This window comes from Mastomys coucha, unplaced genomic scaffold (genome assembly GCF_008632895.1).
Source record: "Mastomys coucha isolate ucsf_1 unplaced genomic scaffold, UCSF_Mcou_1 pScaffold18, whole genome shotgun sequence".
In the NCBI taxonomy this organism is placed as follows: domain Eukaryota; kingdom Metazoa; phylum Chordata; class Mammalia; order Rodentia; family Muridae; genus Mastomys; species Mastomys coucha.
In genome coordinates, this window is record NW_022196900.1 from 91,911,566 (window position 1) to 91,929,372 (window position 17,807).

Below are 17,807 nucleotides of genomic sequence, written 5' to 3' on the forward strand. Positions count from 1 at the left end.
TCCATTTTCCACAGGTTTCTGTCTGGGTAAAGAACAAAGCAAAGGTGGGGAACTGTTTTGTCTGCAGGAGGCTTTTCCTCAGCCCAGGGGACAATGGCAGGGACATCAGGCAAGCAACCCAGAGGCCATAATCCCGTTAGCCATGCTGTGCCCGGCCTCAGTCTTGGGTTCTCTTTTGGAGTCCTTTGCTGTGGCAGCTGTGATTATCTTCTCTCTAGGCCCGGTCCTCTCCTGTCCAGTAATTAACCTGCCCATCTGGGCTTTGTGTAGGAGCTCCCTGCATGCAACCTGCCATCAGGATCCTGGGAAAAGCTACATTCCTCCACCGCTGTGAGCACAAAACCAAAATGCCACCTGCATTTCTCAAGAAACTTTTTTTTTTTTTAAACAAAGAAGTATCAAGCGTTCCCAGCCCCCAGCAAATAGTTTCACTCATTCAGCAAATATTTCCCAGCACTCTTGAACACAATTTTTTATTGCTTCTGTTATCTAACGAATACAGGAGACTGACTACAAATTGGTACTTCAAATATTTGTGATGCGTGCATAACAGAAGAATGAGCTCAGCCTCCCCCCCACCCCGAGGCCCAACCCCTCCCCCCATATCATTTCTAGAGTTCTGAACCCATGGGACGCTCTTATATGTATATTGCGTGGATCGGCCAAAATTCTTAATTTCTGGTCCGTCCGGAAAAGCAGAGAGAAGAGAGTGACTGCAGATTTGATTAGAATCTTGAGCGATAGGACTCCGGGCAACCTGGGATGCTATGGTTAGAGCACTGTTTGTACAGGGAGAATGCGGCCAGAGACCAGGTGGGGGACACAAGGGCTTGTCCCAGGAAGGATAAAAAAAAAATGACAGCAAATGAGATGAAAACACGTGTAACAGCATTACATGGTCAGCAAAAACCCTTTCCCCTAGGGCAGTGGGCACAGCTGACCGGAGGTGCACAAGACCCCAGCAGAGAAGAAATAAACAAACAAACCCCTAACTTTCTCTGGATAGTTAGTGGTGTCCTCCCTCCACTTCCCCCAACAATGCTCCAAACACAGTGGGGATCATCAGGTGGATTTTACAGAGAGAGAAAAAACTCAGGCTCAGAGAGATGAGACCATCTGAGCAGGGCCACACAGCCTTGACAAAATCTTCAGGTTTCTCGCTTAAACTAGCCATTCTCTGGTTTCTCCGTGGTGTGCGCGCGCGTGTGTTCACGCGCGTGCGCATATTTTGTCACAGACTTCTTGGACTTTGTGGATGTCCAACAGCCATAGCCGCCTTTTTTAGCTCATGTCAATGCTCCATCCAAGAAGGACGGGCTGAAATTTCGCTCATATTTGCCACCTGTCCAGGCAGGGTGACAAAGGCAGAGAGCAGGCAGGCACTGAGCATGCGGGCTGGATTTTCTCCTACACAGGCCTCCATCGCCTCCTGCAAACAGAAAAACAATGTCTGCGCTCGAGCCGGGTTTCTATCGAAAACGCCGAGAGGATTCATCCCGTCTGGGTCTGGAGGGCCAGCACCAGGTAAGAAGCCGGTGGCCGGTGCTTGGCTTCGCCCTTGACTTTGAGTTCCTTGCTATGGTTTCCGTGTTCTGGGCGTCCATCTCCCTACAGGGAGCCTGTTTAGAAGAAGCTTGCTGTTGGGGTTGGAGGCAAAGAAAATGATGAGCAGAGAGAGAAGGGACCCGGTGGCTCTGCGCATGCCCACTAAGCGGCCATCTTGGCCATAGTGGTCTTAGCTTTTTAGGACCAGGCACAACAGCTCTGGGCAGCTAGATGCGTTTTGTAGAGGAAAGGCCTCAGTAGGCCACTAACAGAGAGGGAGAGAGAGGGTGACACTCACTCAGAGGTCACTTCACCATCCCCCTCCTAAATGGCCAGGTGCTGGCTGCGTTTATTCCACAGGGATTGTTTTGCCTGCCAGTGCCCATAGTCCCGTTTTTTTCTCATAGATGGAAGAAGAGGTTCAGAGAGTTTACAAAAACATGTCCAGTGTCAGAAGCCACTCAATAGCACACCTGAGCCCAAAGGTGTCTGACCAGGCCCCCTCTTCCCTTTCCTTGGTGCCTTCTGGAACCAGAATCCAGGAACACATCGGAGCTTGCCTATATTATTGTCTGCTATATTCCAAAAGGTGGTGGCACCCCCGCGCGCCCACACTTCCGTCCCTGAAGCACTCGTCCTAGAGGATTAGTCCAGAGGGCTCCAAGGAGGGCCTGCACAGCCTGACCTCGCCAGCCTGACCCAGCCAGGCCTGGAACTTTGGGCCCCAGAACCCAGAGGAGGGGCAGGGAGGCGTAGGGCGTGGAGAAAATTGCAGGGCACGTCAGATTTCAGCAAATCCAGATTAAAGCCAGAAGATCAGGCTGAAGCTGAGTAACAAAGCCAGCGCTAATTAGGAGGCTCAGCCGCAGCCACAACTGCACCCCCCCCCACCATGCGCACAAAGCCCCTCCTTGTTTGTTTATACAGCAGAACAAAGCAGCACCCTTGGGGCTTAGCCAGAGGCCCCACCACAGAGCCCTGGGACAGGGCATCATAGTAGGCACGTCCTCCCCAGCGTCCCTTGTAACAAAGAATGGAATGGGACTCCACGGCTCCTCAGCACAGGGGGAGCAATCCTCTTGCTCCCATAGAGGGCATCCAGCCTTCCTCCCTGACGCCCTGCCCGGAGATGAAAGTGCTGACTTCTTACAGCCCTCTTCACCACGTAGTCAATAGAAAAGTAAAATCTGTTTAGAGCAATGTCAACCTCTGAGGACAGAAGCTGGAGGATCGCCTGAAGGGTGAGGCCAGCCAGGGCTGTAGAGCAAGACTTGTCTCTAGAACAAAAGCCCAGAAAGAATGCAGACCTACTGTGCTTTAGAAACTTGAGCTCTCCTTGTCCTTCTGGAGCCACGCTCCTAAGATTGTTCCCATCTTTCTGGATCCCACCGATTCTACTGAATGTCTTTCCTGGCGGGACCCCTCTTGGGCCCCGCCTCGCCCTGCTCAGATTTCATCCTGGTCACTTAGACATGGATGTCATGATGTCATATAGTCTTCCAAGCTTTGTGTGTATGTATATTAGTATGTGGCATCTGTAATCCCAATGTTTGGGGGACTGAGGCAGGAGAATTGTTATGAGTTAAAGTGGGTAGGGCTAGGAGACAGCTCATTCAGCAAAGTGCTCACTCTTGCTGAGAACAGGCGCAAGACAAGGTCCTGGGCTCTAGCACCAAGTGAAAAAGCCCTGTGGGGAGGCAGGTTCCTGTGGTGCCAGAGTTGGGGAGGCAGAGACTGGAAGATCCTTAGGACTTGCCAGCCAGCCAATCTAGCCAAACCTGGGACTCTAGGTTCAGTGAGAGATCATTTGATGATGATGATGATGATGATGATGATGATGATGATGATGATGTGAGCATTGCCAAGATGGCCCAGCACCTAACAAGATGTTATTTGCTGTCTAGCTTGTTGACCTGAGTTTAGTCCTCAGGACCAAGTCTCTGACCTCCACACGTGTGCTGTGGTAATCTGTAAACACACAACACATGCCGTAAGTAAACAAATGAACAGAACTGTAAAAAGCAGGAGGGACTGAGGAGTGAGTGTCTGGCCTCCACTTGCATCAGCACACACAGGTGCGCACATGCTAACACAAGCGCAAGCACACGTCCCGGTCACTTAAGTACCCTCAAACTAAACTCCTAAGCCATGCACGAGTGGCCTTCTGGCACTTGAGAGTGTCACTGTGGAGCTTGCCTGCCCCCGCTGGCTTAGTTCCTGTAATGCTGCCCGTTCCCAGCATGCCCAGCTTCATGCCTAGAGCACCTCCTCTGTTGAGTGATTCCCCTAATTTCTGACCGATGAGAAGTCTGGGGTGAGACTGCTCCCTGCTCTCCCCTCCAGCTTAGGTCGTCCTCCCCTCCTTTTCTTTCTTCCTTTCTTCCTTTCTTCCTTTCTTTCTTTCTTTCTTTCTTTCTTTCTCCCTTCCTTCCTTTCTTTCCTTCTTTCTCTCTTTCCTTCTTTCTTTTTTTAAAGATTTTATTAATTTTATGTATATGAGTACACTGTAGCTGTCTTCAGACACACCAGAAGAGGGCATCAGATCCCATTACAGATGGTTGTGAGCCACCATGTGATTGCTGGGAATTGAACTCAGGACCTCTGGGAGAGCAGTCAGCGCTATTAACCATTGAGCCATCTCTCTTAAGACAAGAGTGTGGGCCAGGGAGTGGTGGCGCATGCTTTTAATCCCAGCACTTGGGAGGCAGATTTCTGAGTTTGAGGCCAGTCTGGTCTATAGTGAGTTCTAGGACAGCCAGAGCTACACAGAGAAACCCTGTCTCGAAAAATAAAAAACAAAAAACAAAACAAAACAAAAAGACAAGAGCATGGGGCCCTGGCTTCCTGATGCTATACTGCAGTTCCGCATGTCATGGTGACTCCCAACCGTTATGTAATCTCCGTTGCTACTTCATAACTGTAACCTTGCCACTGTTGTGGATTGTAACGTAAATACCTGTGTTTTCAGAGGATCTTAGGTGACCCTAAGAAAAGGTCATTTGACTCTCAAAGGGTCTTGACCCACAGGTTGAGAAACACTGCTTTAGAGGGAGCTAGACCTTTTCCCATGCAGCAGAGTCTCAGGGGCTGAGGAGGTGACACCGTAGTTAAGAGCACTTGCTCTTCTCCCAGAGGACCCAAGTTCAGTTCCCGGCATCCATTTCAGGTGGTTTACAGCTCTAGGGGATTCTAACTCTGAGAGATCCAATCCCTTCAGGGGAACTTGAGCTCATGTGCCCACCTGCAGACAAAGATACCTAAAAATAATAGACTTAAATATTTTTTTAAAAGAATCTATTGCTTGGGGGCTGAAAAGGTGGCCCCTCGGGTAAAGGTGCTTGCAATATAGGCCCGAGGATCTGAGATTAAATCCCCATTAACGCATGTAAAAAGCTAGGCGTGGTCACCCATGCACCCATAACTCCAGGGACAGGAAAACTGCTGAGTTTTATTGGCCACCAGCCTGGTCAGTGAGAGATCTCTGTTTTTTTGTTGTTGTTGTTGTTGTTGTTGTTTTGTTTTTCAAGATAGGGTTTCTCTGTGTAGCCCTGGCTGTCCTGGAACTCACTCTGTAGACCAGGCTGGCCTCGAACTCAGAAATCTGCCTGCCTCTGCCTCCCAAGTGCTGGGATTAAAGGTGTGCACCACCACTGCCCAATGAGAGATCTCTCTTTTAAGGAAATAAGGCAGAAAGTAGTAGAAAGAACAAGGTCTTGTGTGTACACAGACATGCATATCTGCACATACATACATCTATACATCAGGCAGATTTCTGAGTTTGAGGCCAGCCTGGTCTACAGAGTGAGTTCCAGGACGGCTAGGGCTATACAGAGAAACCCGTCTCGAAAAAACAAACAAACAAAAAAACAAAAAAGACATACATCTATACATAACAGACATAAACACACACAGAGAGACATATATACACAGACATAGAGATATATAGACATACACAGATACACAGACACATAGACAACACACGCAGACACACACACACCCAGACATAGACACACACACCCAGACACACACACAGACACATAGACACACACACGCAGACACACACACATACAGACATACACACACACACACCCAGACATACACACACACACACAGACACACATAAACACAGACAGACAGACAGACAGACACACACACACACATACACACATCCCTTTTCTTATTGGACATATTCAAACCGTGAAGATAGCATTCAGCTACTGGAACCGCCCGCGGGTCCCCAGGAGACCGAGTGCTCTTACTCTATCTAGGGGGAAGCTATGTCAATATGGCTGCACCAGTGTTGGGATGTTCCTTAGGTAGCTGGAGGTCCTCTGGCTAGGTAATTCCTGTCTCTGGAATTAACTGCAGGGCCCTGGGTATGGTTTGAAGCAGTGAGACCCACCCGGCCAGGCTGCTCTGAGGATGATGGGTTCAAGTGTGTTCTCCAAGTGGCAGCCTGACTGATCCCACACAGGCAGCCTTCCCAGTTGACCTGCTGAGGTGACACTGTCACACCATCCTCTGTGAGGTGCCTGTGGCAGTGAGGAGCTGGTGGCAGGCACTGCTTTTCCCTGATCTGAGAAGTGAAGTGTCTCACCCTATGTCCATGTTCCTCTCTGTTCAGGGTATTACAATGTCAACGACTCCCTGGTGAAGCAATCGCCAAGGTTCTTAATATCCTGCTTCAAATCCAAAACTGGCCGTGGATTAAAACAGACCTCACTAGGCCCAGGGCCTGGCTACTACAACCCAAACGATCAAACCAAGATTCTGAAAAGATCTCACCTCCCGTAAGTCCTGTGTTTTCTTTCCCTGGTAGCTCCTAAGAACCCATGGAGGGACAAAATGAGAAGGGTACCACTTAACAGGACTCAGTCTGGGGTGGAACGGGGATGGGGGCCTGTGCCGTGGTACAATGCTCAATTGGCCATCGGAGAGTATGTCACTTTAAGTAGCGCCTGTGTTAGGAGTCACCGTCCTTGTTTCTTAGAGGAAGGATCTTCAGCAAGGTTGAGGGATTTGCCTGAGACCACACAGCTCACATCCTGCCATAGAGACCCAGGCTTACAGCTACTAGACACCCCAGGAGGCTGGCTTCTCCTGGGGTCATGGCCTTTCTGCTTTTATAATGTGGAGTCTTCCCTGCACAGGGAGAGAGGCAGGAGGGGAGACACACCCAGGGGAGGTGGGCTGATGGAGAACTGCTGGATTTGACCTTTGGCCTTGAGCAGCGGGCACCATACCTTTGTCTGTAGAGCTGAATGGGTTTCAGCCATGCCTTATAGGGCTGCTTTCAGAATCAAAAATCTGTCAGGTACACAGTAGGTGCAAATGATGACTTACAATTCACACAAAGTTTAAAAACAAACAGCTGGGCAGGTTGGTGCACCCTTGTAATCCTAGCACTTTGGAGGCTGAGGCAGGAGGATTGAGAATTCAAGATCAGTCTGGGTTACTTAGCCAGATCCTGCTTCACCAAAGCAGGAGTGGGGAGGCGGGGGTGGGGGGGAGAGGGAGGGAGGGAGGGAGAGAGAAAGGGAGGGAAAAAGAATATACTGTTGTTATTTAAAATATACACCATTTGAATTTTTTATTATTTTATGTGTATAGGTGTTTTGCCTGCATGCATGTCTGTCCACCATGTGTCTGCAGTACCCATGGAGGCCAGAAGAGGGCAATGGGTCCTCTGGAATAGTAGCTATAGCTGCTTGTAAGCTGCCTGTGGGTGCTGGGAACCTAGCCCCAGTCCTCTGGCAGAACAAGTGCTCTTTGTCACTGAGCCTTCTCTCTAGCCTCCGTCTATACCATGTCTAATGTTACTTTCATCTTAGAGACTCGGGTGTTTGGGGCTTAAGAATTCCTCGAATGACTGTAGAGCTTCTAGAACCAACTGCACAGAAGGTTGATCTTTTCACCCTCAGAGGCTTCACCTCCTGTCTGATCCTCTCTATTGGGTCCGACCATTGGAAGGGTGACATCAGGGCCAGGGAGAGTGTGTGGACACCTGAGCCCCTCCACAGAGGCAAGGCAGGTGTCAGGTCCATTGCTGCGGTGGGCTAGACACCCAGGCAACTGGTAGGAGGCTAGAAATGTTGGGCACCATCTGGCCATCAGTCTGGAGCCCGGGGCAGGAAGGCAGGACTCTGTCAAGTCAAATAGGAGCTGGAGAAGAAACTCGGGTTCAGGCCTAAGTCCTCTCTGTGCTCCCATCGTGGCACTCTGCAGGCTCCTCCCCAGGATGGCTAGTCCCTCTCTGAAGGTCAGAGACTCCTGCCTTCAGGCTGGCTTGAGTTCCCTCTGCACACATAGGAGGTGAGGGGCAGGCTCGTGGGCAGAGGATTGTCCCTTATGGAACCTCCTCACCTTGCCTCATTGCTGAGCAGAGATGAGGACCTTCTCCGCTGTGGCTCCTGAGGCTGACCGAATGAAGCAGACCTGGGAAACAGTTCTTAATTTTTCCCCAGCTCACACATAAAAGCCATGCAGATATATGGAGATCATGGGAGGTTTTGATGCATTACCTAATGCTCAAACTGGGAGAAGCATCTGTCACCTCAGACATCTGGCTCTCACTCCTCATAGCTGAGATCATGCTGCATCCTGCCGGCCGGCCGAAACAGGACACAGCCACCCTTTGGCATGGTGGCTCAAACCCACAGCCCGGATCTGGAAGCTTCAGTGAGGAGGACCTGCCCCTGAGCTCTCCGGAATGGCAGCTGTAGGGCAGTGCCACACCAGAGGCTGCCACTTGCACCTCAGGAGGCGTGGCTGGGAAATGTGTTGTGGGTGCCTCGGCTGCCCAGCTGACTCAGCTAAGAGGAGTTGTTGTGCAGATTGTCTTAGGTTGTGATGCGAGAGCTGGGCGCATGCCTTTAATCCCAGCACTGGGCAGGCTGGGACAGGCGGATGTCTGAGTTCGAGGCCAGCCTGGCCTACAGAGTGAGTTCTAGGACAGGGAGGCGCTTTACTACTACTACTACTACTACTTCTTCTTCTTCTTCTTCTTCTTCTTCTTCTTCTTCTTCTTCTTCTTCTTCTTCTTCTTCTTCTTCTTCTTCTTCTTCTTCTTCTTCTCCTCCTCTTCCTCTTCCTCCTCCTCCTCCTCCTCCTCTTCCTCTTCCTCTTCCTCCTTCTCCTCCTCCTCCTCCTCCTCCTCCTCCTCTCATTATTTCGAGACAGAGTTTCTCTGTGTAGCCCTGGCTGTCCTGGAACTCACTCTGTAGACCAGGCTGGACTCAAACTCAGACATCCGCCTGCCTCTGCCTCCCAAGTGCTGAGATTAAAGGAGTACACCACCACTGCCCGGCAGCTCTTCACTTCTTGAATTTCTCAGTTCCCATCCTGGGAGTGTAACTCAGTGAGGCAGAGCAAGACAAGGTGAAGACTCTGAGATCAGAATGGGGTCATTCTAGTGCCCTTGCTGCCAGGCAGAGCAGGAACACCTCTCTGACCACTTCCTGGAGTCTCTAAGTCCCCGGCTTTACACAGTATGCTGCCTGTCAAGGGTAGCTCAAGAGAATCAAGCCCCTAGGCCAGGCTCCAGTTCAGTATTTATGCTAGGCCAATTATGCTTGGGCCCACCTAAGGTTCCCTGGGGAGGAGGAATTGTCATTCACTGTAGGGGGCTTCTTCCCAGGCAGCTATCTGTCACTGCCCTACCCAGCAGAACAGATACTGCATTCCACCCCAGAGGCAATCCCTTTAATGTGGAGAAGAATTGTGAGAAATTGCCCCTTTATCCCTCCCAGACCCGGGAATCCCCGCGGCAGAGACCCTGTGTCTGGGAGAGTCCCAGGGGCCCTAGGTGCCTTCTACAAGTGACCCACTGTGACCTTGAAGACATCCATTATCTCTGGGCCATTGACAAAGGGGTCCCTTGGAAACGGGAGTGTGCTTAATCCTGCTGTGGCTCCTGGGAGAGTTTAATAGATGTTTTCATTCATTACTAAGCCACGGAACCATCAAAGCCTGGTCATACTGCACCGCTGGCCATCCTGGGTGTGGCTGCTGGACCTCAGTGATTTCACAACTGCTCCTCAGCACCAGGAGCCAGCTGGGGGGGGGGAGGGGGCAGCTGGAGGGGGGATGTGCTGTCTGGACTCCATCACCTTCTTTGCACCCCTCCCCCAGGGTTTCAGACATAGGAAAAGAGGACAGTGCCTGCCTTCAGCTCTCTATCCCTCCATTAGTTCTGGGTTGTTCTCTCGTTTTTTACCATTCTCTCCCCACACAGTGTCACATTAAAGGGAGCTCTCTTATTAACGACTTTTCAATCATGTTTACCTCCCAGAAAGACCCGGAAGAACACTGCTCCCAGCCTGGGCTTTTGCCCATGTTCCTCCTTCCTGCATGAACAGTTTCCCTATTCACTCTGCTCCACTCTGCACACACACATACACACACATATACACATACACACACCCACACCCACATACACATACATGCACAGGCATACACACACACATATACACGCACATACAAACACATACATACACATATACACACACATATACACCCACATACACAGGCACATACATACACATACATGCACAGGCACACACACATATATATCCACATATAAGGCACATACATACACATACATGTACACATACATGCACACACACACATGCACACACACATACACGCCCACTGTGTTTTCTTTCTACTTGCCTCAGGCTTTAGGGGAGATGACTTTGGCTTACTCAGCTTTGAGGCGCCTAGCCCCGTGCTGAACTACAGAGAAAAGTTGGGTAGGAGGATAAAGAAGGTGACAGATCCAGACACCAGAGAAGGGCTGAGGCTGGCTGCTCCCTCTACCACATCCACCCCTGTGTGCCTGCCGCCGGAGTGCCCTTCACCAGGCTGCCTGGGTACTCTCCACACAGACCATGCCTCGGGTTTGTGGTAATCCCCCTGTTTCAGCCACCCAAGCGCTAGGACTGTGGGCGTGTGCAGCTCCCTTTCTAACAGTCTTTCTGTTAGGCACAGGAGTGAAAGTTGTTGCTCCTAGAGCATGGCCTGGGGCAGTCAAAAGACTTCCTGAAGACAGTGAGCAGGGAAGGGGACATTCAAGCTACAACTCTAGACGACCCGGCCCTCAAGATCTGTGTCTTAGTGCAGCCTAGACTCCTAAGTGCGCCTGACCAGAGCCACACATAGAGCTGGTGCTCACTGGGGAGCCTGACCAGAGCCACACATAGAGCTGGTGCTCACTGGGGAGCCTGACCAGAGCCACACATAGAGCTGGTGCTCACTGGGGAGCCTGACCAGGGCCACACATAGAGCTGGTGCTCACTGGGGAGCCTGACCAGGGCCACACATAGAGCTGGTGCTCACTGGGGAGCCTGACCAGGGCCACACATAAAGCTGGTGCTCACTGGGGAGCCTGACCAGAGCCACACATAGAGCTGGTGCTCACTGGGGAGCCTGGCATTCTGCTGAGGATACAGGGCATCCCTAGTACTCTGAGACGGTGCAGGAAGGGGCCAGTCCAACCAATGTGCAGGTATGTGGTGTGGGCCTGGCCTACACCAGTCTCCGGCAGCTACCCTTGCTTGAGCAAGCACATACCTCAAGGTCTACCCTGGAAAGAAGTTTGGACTCTTAGGCCTGGGGGTGCTCCAGACTGATAACCGACTTCATCTGGTAGTTGACTTGTTCCAGATCTGACTTCCAGGAGTCAGGTCTGTCTCAAAATGTAGCCACTCAAACACATACATGAAATTTCTCAGGGTGCCTTGGGGAAGGAGTCACAGCCAGAACAGGGGCAAGGTAGCGTCAGGGAAAGGTTCTTTTGTTTTTTAAAGATTTATTTATTTATTTAATGTATATGAGTACACACTGTAGCAGTACAGATAGTTGTGAGCCTTCATCTCGTTGTTGGGAATTGACGTCTAGGACCTCTGCTCGCTCTGGTCGGCCCCGCTCGCTCTGGTAGAACAGGGAAAGGCTCTTAAACATACCCTAAAGCCAGGTCTTCCGTGTGGAGCCGACAGGTACGTATTACCTCCTTGCTGTGCTTATCCTTGCTCTAATACAAATATTCAAGCCAGCTGTTGCAAAGTCAAGCCTCAGGCAGAGTCAGGTGGCTTGCCATGGCCTCTCCACAGTGGGCCAATCCCCACATGGCAGCGTGGCCCTAATGTGAGCGCGCGCTGAACATGCACTAGCTCATTGGGAGATGCTTCACACCCCTTCTCGGTTGTTTTTGTGGCTCCCTTATAAAGAGCAGCTGTTCTCACCTCCTGCTTCATATTCAGGTCTTTGTCCAAGACCCTACAGCCAGTCAGGGGCCTGACTAGAATTCGGACTCCTTGTGGGTGACCCTGAAACCCAGACATCTCTGTCATGGCACCTCTCCAAGTTGCTGGGACTAAGGGACTGGTGCTACAAAGTCACATCCCTGTAACGGGCTCTGACTGTACATATGCTCTGGTCTCTCTGGACACCAGCACCCTCAGCGAATAAGGAGGTTCACTAGGCAGCTCTAGGAGTCCTGGCTCATGGAAGTTAAGAAGGAAGAAGCCCGAGGTCAGCAGGGTCTTGGGAGCCAGGACTCCTGCACTGCTTTTGGGCACAGTGTCCCTTCTGGGAGAAACTCCAGGTGTGAGGCATTTCCTGTACAGCGGTTTGACTCCCCAGATGGCCCCAGGACACTGGTAACCATCATACTGTGGCTTGCAGGGTGAGAAAATTCTCAAAGGCTCTCTTGTCCAACTCTACCAGCTTATCAATGGTCTTCCGAAATTGTTACGTAGGCTGGGACTCCAGCATGGGTCTGTTTAGCTTTCTTTCATGACTTAAAGGCAAAGATGTTATACAAAATAGACTCCCTTTCTGGAAGGAAAGATGGCAGTGTGAAATGGTTACAATATAAGCAGCAAGGGTGTCTTGTTCTAGATTCCTAGCCCAGTGGCTTTCCATTCCAGCCTTAAGGGGAAATGAGCTAGCAGGGTTCTGGAATGTCAGAAATCTGCCAATTGTAGGCCAGAAAATCCCTGGAAGGAAAGAGGGCTCTCTCTGCCCTGGCTATACAGACATCACAAGCGTCTCATCAAAGACTCTTCTCACCCAGGCTTCAGTACAGGCATCACTAGTGGCTCATCAAAGCCTCTTTTCACCCAGGCATCAGTTCTCAGAGCTCCAGCCAGACTCTAGCAATTAATCACAGACAGCACATACAGTCAATGCTGCCTGCTTTTCCCAGTGAGCTCAGCAAAAGGCATCTGGGACAATGCATCTGTGCTCTCGCTGCCCCAGGACCATGGTTTAGATACTGAACCTCACTGAACCCAGGCAAGCCTGTGTAGGTTTGGATACCATTGTACAGATGAGGAAGCTGAGGTACAGAGGTCCTGGGCTCATAAGCAACTAAGCTGGGATACTGTCCAAGGTGAGATCCCCCTATAGACCCTCGGGGGGGTCCCCTGGTGTTGCCTGTGCTCTGTAGACACTACTGTCCTCCCCATGAGGCTGCGTTGGTGACATCTTCCCATTTGGTCTTTTCCAAAGGAAAACTACACTTCTGAACTTTTCTGCCCACCCTCTGCCTCTGCCCCCGAAGCCATCTCTGCCTGGTCCTGGGCAGTATGACATTGTGAACTATGAGGGACCCCCTAAGCACTTCATCTCCAGTGCATCGTTTGTGTCCAACACCAGCCGGTGGCCGATGATGTCGACCAAGCCCAACTTTCCAGGCCCAGGTCAGAGAACCGAGACCCCAGCTCTTCCACAACAGTGTGTTATTCTGAGGTCATCAAATACCGCTGGTGGATGGGCTGTTTGCTAAACAGGTTCCGAGGGTGAGGTGGGTTTATCAGGGCATTGACTCACAGTTAAGAATACTGAAATGTTTTCTTTCTGAATGAAAAAAGGGGGCTTTGGATTTAAAACTATGACTGGGGACATGTGCAGGTTCAGAGCTTCTGGGCAGTAGTGACTGTACTAGCTACGGTGTGCACCTCACAAACCTCCCCTTCCTCCCCTTCCTTCTCTTCCCTCCCCTCCCTTCCCCTCCTCTTCCCTCCTCTCTCTCTTCCTTTTATCTCGTGTGTGTGTGTGTATGTGTGTGTGTGTATGTGTGTGTATGTGTGTGTATGTGTGTGTGTGTATGTGTGTGTATGTGTGTGTATGTGTGTGTGTATGTGTGTGCACGCACACGCAAACGTACATGCACTCTCATGCCATGACCCATATGGATGTCAGAGGACAACTTGAGGACCCCAGGAAATGGCCTCAGGCTGTCAGGCTTGGCAGTAAGTGAGCGAGTCATCTCAAAACCTCTCTATAGTAGTTTTTGGACACAAGGTCTCACGCTGAAGCTGAAGGACATGGATTCTGCTAGGCAGCTGGCCCGTGAGCTTCAGGGATCTGCCTGTCATCATAGCAACAGTTTTAGAGTTACAGGCGCATGCCCATGACCCTGGCTTTCCCCAAGGGCTCCAGGGAGCTAAAGCCAGGTCCTCAAGTTTGTGTAGCCACCTTTATTGAGCCATCTTTCAAGCCTGAAACATTGTTGTTTTTTTTTTAATATATATATATATTTTTAATTTATTTATTCCAGGGCTGGAGAGATGACTCAGTGGTTAAGAGCACTGACTGCTCTTCTGAAGGTCCTGAGTTCAAATCCCAGCAACCACATGGTGGCTCACAGCCATCCATAATGAGATCTGATGCCCTCTGGTGTGTCTGAAGACAGCTACAGTATACTTTCATATAATAAATAAATAAATCTTTAAAAGAATTATTTATTCATTTAATGTTTGAGTACACTGTTGCTGTCTTCAGACACACCAGAAGAGGGCATCAGATCCAATTTCAGATGCTTGTGAGCCACCATGTGGCTGCTGGGAATTGAACTTAGGACCTCTGGAAGAGCAATTAAGACTAATTGCTGAGCCATCTCTCCATTCCCCCAGACATTGTTTTAGAAGGAAATGGTCATAGCATTTATAAAGTTCTGAGAAACCTTCTTATCCTTAAAGCCTCTAGTCTAAAACTGGCCAAGGAATCTTAAAGACTGGTAAACTGCCTACTGCTTGGGGTATTTGTGGGGTTGAGTCTCCAGGTGGGGTCTTGTCTTAGGGTTCCACTGCTGTGAAGGAACACCATGACCAAGGCAACTCTTATAAAGGACAACATTTAACCAGGACTGGCTTACAGTTTTAGAAGTTCAGCCCATTATCATCACAGTGGGAAGCATGGCAGCATGCAGGCAGATGTGCTGCTGGAGGAACCAAGAGTTGTACATCTTGACCCAAAGGCAGCCAAGGAGGAGGCTTCGATTTCACCCTGGGTGGAACCAGAGTGTAGGAGACCTCAAAGCTGTCCTACCCAGTGACACACTTCCTTCCTCCCAAGGCCACACCTATTCCAGTAAGGCCACACCTCCTAATAATGCCACTCCCTATGGCCAAGCATTGAAACACGTGAATCTCTGGGGGCCGAACCTATTCAAACCACCACTGGTCACTTGCTACTGTGTCTTGTTTGTGATGGCCTCCAGAGCAAGTCTGAGGGAGTGGCTTTCTGATGCCACCTAGCTCCTCCCTCCATACCCATGAGCTGAGGGATAGATCTTCCTGAGATTTGGCATCCTGAGGGGCCCACTCCACCAAGATGGGGAGTTTACTATCCCCAGAGGCGCGCTCCACAGTGACGAGTGGTCTCTGGGCTTCCCCACCTGTCTGCAGCTCTCTACAGTCCCCCTTGCCTCTCCTTGACAACAGCAAGAGCTGTTGGCCATGTGCACAGGGACTGGAAGGCAGAGCTAACAGGGCGGCCACCTTGTCTTTCACACCGAGCCTTTTGATAAGCCCTGATGGGCAGCCCCGGGGTAGGGGGGGCACGTTTGGTCGGGACAGGAAAACAGCGTCTAAACAGGAGCTCTGGAGGCCCGGGGATAGGTGGGGCTTCGGGTCAAGCCGTTTTGCTGGGTCCTCTTGGAATGGTGTCTGAGAAGGATGCACATGAAGGATTTCTGAAGCACGGACCCTAAAACATGGACTCCCTCCTCCTGCTGTGGTCACCTTCATCACAATAGCCCAAGGGCATTGGAGGATGCACAACATGTCTGTCGCGCCTCTGGCAGGCATAGGTCTGCCTGGACCCATGTGGCTCCCCTCTGTAGCTTTCTGGGAGAACGTGGGAGAGATTCTGGGACTGTGCCTACAAGGCTTGTTCGCTAGAGACATATGTCCGTGATGGGCATAGGCTTCGATTTCCTGGACACAGCTGAACTAACACAAAATTCTACCAACTTACCATCCCCCCCACCTTCTTTAAGAGTACCATTGTACTTGAAAGGTCCGTTTCACATCTTCTAGAAAGTGACTTGTAAATAAAATTGATCTGTTAAGGAAGTATAAAGAGTTAAAGAATGCCAGAAGCCACAGTCCAGAGACCAGTCTTGGCCAGCTAAGAGCCATGTCACAGGGCTGGAGAGATGGCTCGGTAGTCAAGTGCTTCCTGTATAAGCATGAGGACTAGGCTTGGATCCCCAGCACCTGTGCAAAAGCCAAAATCAGGTGGTGTGCGCCTGTGACCAAGGATGGGGACGGATGGAGAGGAAGGTTCAATGAGAGACCCTTCTCCCAAAATAAGTAGAGAGGGGGGGATAGAAGAAGACATCCAAAGGTGACCCCTGCCCCTTTAAAAATAAAATAAGAGCCAGGCAACACCAAGCCAGTTGCTGCTTCTCTCTGTCCCTAGACACCGGCTGCAGGGGAGGAGCAGGGTGAGGGAGCCCTTCCCAGCTCTAACCCGCCCTTCCAGTGACCTCTCTCTTTTGATACCATTTCTTTCTCCCCCTTCAGCCACGTACAAGCCAGAGATTCCAGGGAAGCAGTCCTTCCTCTACAATGAAGACAACAAATGGATCCCTGCGGTCTAGTGACACCACAGGAGCAGAGGAAGAAGAAAGGCTCAACCCGCCAGACCCCCTGATCCTGCTCCCTAGGACATCTGTCATCAGAACATGCCTTTCCTCTGTGTCACCCCGCCCAGGGTCACATACTGTCTGGAGCTGCCTTCCGGACACTGGCCACCCCCACCCCTCCCGTGACCCCTCTCACCACACGCAGAGCTCTCTGGCTACCTCTGTGGTAAGGCCTCTCGGAGTGCCAGTCTCCTGCCAGGACAGCCTGTGGTAAGTTAGAAGCAAGTCAGTCAGGGTGCTGAGGCCCTGCCCTCCAGATTGTCCTTGTCTTCCGGGTGGCAGGAAGGCTCAGGGGTGCCTGCAGCAGAGGCACCTCTGCCCTCAGCTATGCCTTGCCATTACACAGCAAGAACATGGAAACTAATCATGCATCACTCATCACACATCAGCAGGCTAGGCAGAGCCTCTAGCTGGAGCAGGAGGCGTGGCACCACTGTCCCCAGGGCAGGGAGGACCTCTGGATCCTCAGTCTTCGTGTTCTCACTTCCCAGACTTTGCCTCTGCCTGGTCTCTGTAGCCTTCCTGCCTTCCCATTCCGATTCTGGGTAGGAGGCGGTTACTAAGTTGGATGGTGTCCCTGATAGATCATGGCTTTCTGGAGAGCTCACCAAGAAGGGAGATGAAATGTGCCCCTCATCTCTCCTGTTTCTCCCATCCCCTTACATCCTCTCCTATCCCAGACATTGATATTGCCTGCCACTTTCCTAAATGGGATCCTCCTAGGCTCCCCTTCCCTCCTCCAGCCCCATTCCCTTCCACAACACCTGCCTGGGCTTCTCTCCTTCCAAGGCCCCTCCTTGATATTTTCTGAGAACTCTGCCTCCTGGGCTTCCCGTCTAGACTGGCTGCCTGATTGTCTCTCTTCCTGGGGTGAGGGCTGGGGTAGGACATGAGAAAAGAGAAAGAAACAGAGTCAATTAAATGGAATTCTTGCTTCTCACAGAAGCTGAGCTCTTTGTGATCTTCAGATTCCTGCAAGCCAGGGTGTCAGAATCGCTAGGTAGCCTGGTCTACCCTGGCAAGCATAAGGGATTCTGACTTTGGGCTCCTGCTCTGATCCTTGGCTCTTCTTTGTGGACAGAATGCAGTTGGAATCAGGACTTCAAAGTCTTCAGGTCTTATGGTGTGTGGGTGGAATTGGTCAGGTGTGAACTGAGTCACACCTAACGTGCTAGCTAGCATCCAGCACATTAATGGGTGTCAAAGCCACAGGAGTTTTAAGAGTGTCTGTTTTCGACTCTAAAGATGGCTGCAGTTGACTGTAAACATTATTAAAGAGGAGACTCTTGGAAGGGCTCTCTACTTCCATGTTAGATGTTCTAGAAGA

General features: G+C 50.9%; 1 protein-coding gene across 1 annotated transcript in view; it reads left to right on the forward strand.

Annotated features, from left to right (window-relative positions):
- The window catches only part of Stpg1 (sperm tail PG-rich repeat containing 1), a 45,109-nt gene extending 27,684 nt beyond the window's left edge, over nt 1-17,425 (forward strand). Inside the window, exons 6-9 of the mRNA XM_031379065.1 lie at nt 1,416-1,524; nt 6,170-6,335; nt 13,057-13,247; nt 16,359-17,425. Of these exons, the coding sequence (XP_031234925.1) occupies nt 1,416-1,524; nt 6,170-6,335; nt 13,057-13,247; nt 16,359-16,435 (543 nt within the window). The 3' untranslated portion in view covers nt 16,436-17,425. The remainder of the gene's footprint in view (nt 1-1,415; nt 1,525-6,169; nt 6,336-13,056; nt 13,248-16,358) is intronic.
- The last annotated feature ends 382 nt before the right edge of the window (nt 17,426-17,807 follow it).